At 70.7% G+C, this 1,396-nt stretch overlaps 1 protein-coding gene across 1 annotated transcript in view; it reads right to left on the bottom strand.

The window, feature by feature from the left end:
* Window positions 1-934, bottom strand: part of HPX (hemopexin) — an 8,147-nt gene extending 7,213 nt beyond the window's left edge. Inside the window, exon 1 of the mRNA XM_009281991.1 lies at window positions 763-934. Coding sequence (XP_009280266.1) covers window positions 763-934 — 172 coding nt within the window. The remainder of the gene's footprint in view (window positions 1-762) is intronic.
* Between the last annotated feature and the right edge of the window lie 462 nt (window positions 935-1,396).

Genomic DNA, 1,396 nt, shown 5'->3' with positions numbered 1-1,396 from the left:
CGACATGGCAGGGCTGGGGAGGGGGTTTAGACCCCGGTGGGGCTCAGACCCCAATGTGACAGGGACAGGGGTGAGGGTCCAACTCCAGTGGTGCCCAGACCCTCACAGGGTTCAGCCCCTGACACGGTGGGTCTGCAGAGGGGGGGTCAGTCCCCAGCAGGGCTCAGCCCCTGACATGGCAGGGCTGGGGAGGGGGTTTAGACCCTGGTGGGGCTCAGCCTACGATGTGGCAGGGAAGGGGACAGGGCCCAGAGCCTCCTGGGGCTCAGACCCCAACGTGGCGGAGCTGGGGAGGGGGATTTAGACCCCAGCAGGGCTCAACCCCAGATGTGGTGGGGCTGGGGAGAGGGCTCCCTGCCCCCAGCAGGGTGCCTGGGGGCCGGGGGTGCAGCGGGAAGGGGCTGGCGCCGTCCCAGCCCCTTCCCAGCAGCCCCCCACCAGCCCAGTGCTGGGAAGGGCCTTGGCCCCACTGCGCCTGTTTGCTCTGGCCACCAGCCGAGAGGGCAGGGATGGGCAGGGACCGGCAGCCAGCCCGGCTCTGTGCCTGGGGCAGCTGGGGGGGGTCAGGGTGCTGCCCCACATGGGGTGCACGTCCCAGGGGTAAGGGATGCACATCCCACAGTTACGTGCCCCATAGGCAGGGGGGAGGGGGGCAGCCCCTGCGTGGGGGTGAACCTCCCGTGGGAAGGGGCGACACCCCCCGTGGAGTGCACGTCCTGGGGTGCAGAGCCCCGCGGGAGGGTGAGCACAGACCCCACCCACTGGGGCCAGTACGGATCAGTCCGACCCAGTCCCTGCTCCCAGTACGGATCAGTCCGACCCAGTCCCTGCGCCGTGGGTCAGCGCCAGCGGGAAGCTGTGCCGGGTAGGCGTCCAGCCGTGCCGGGGAGGCCCGGGCGCTGCGCCCAACCCTGCTCTGCCTGGCACTGCCCATGCCTGCCACGGCCTGAGGGTCCCACTGTGGCCTTGGGGTCCCACCGCAGCCTGGGGGTCCTGCTGTGGCCTGGGGGTCCCACCACAGCATCAGGGTCCCAGCGCAGCCTTGGGGTCCCACTGCCCCGTGGTGTGCCCGGGGGTCTCCAGGAGCACATCAGTTGCACCCAGCCTGGCTCAGCCCCCACCTCCCCCGGTGTCGGTGACGGGCCCCTGCCCACCACACCCAGCCCCAGGGACCGGGGCTCCCACCACCACACCCAGCGAGGCTTCGCCCCAGGGACCCCCGGTGAAGGTGGTGCCACAGCCGCGACGTGGGTCCACGGGGTGGGAACTGCGCCTGCTCCCACCGGCCCCGCTGTCCCCTCCCCACCGTGGGGCTGGCAGTGCCAGGGGACAGGGTACTTCCAGAATACTTTATTTTGTACATACAGTTTGTCAGCGTGCGGCGGCAGCCCCACAC

Source organism: Aptenodytes forsteri, unplaced genomic scaffold (assembly GCF_000699145.1).
Source record: "Aptenodytes forsteri isolate BGI_AS27 unplaced genomic scaffold, ASM69914v1 Scaffold485, whole genome shotgun sequence".
Classification (NCBI taxonomy): Eukaryota; Metazoa; Chordata; class Aves; order Sphenisciformes; family Spheniscidae; genus Aptenodytes; species Aptenodytes forsteri.
Note: the sequence above shows the minus strand (reverse complement) of the source record. Positions and strands in the feature narration are given on the sequence as shown.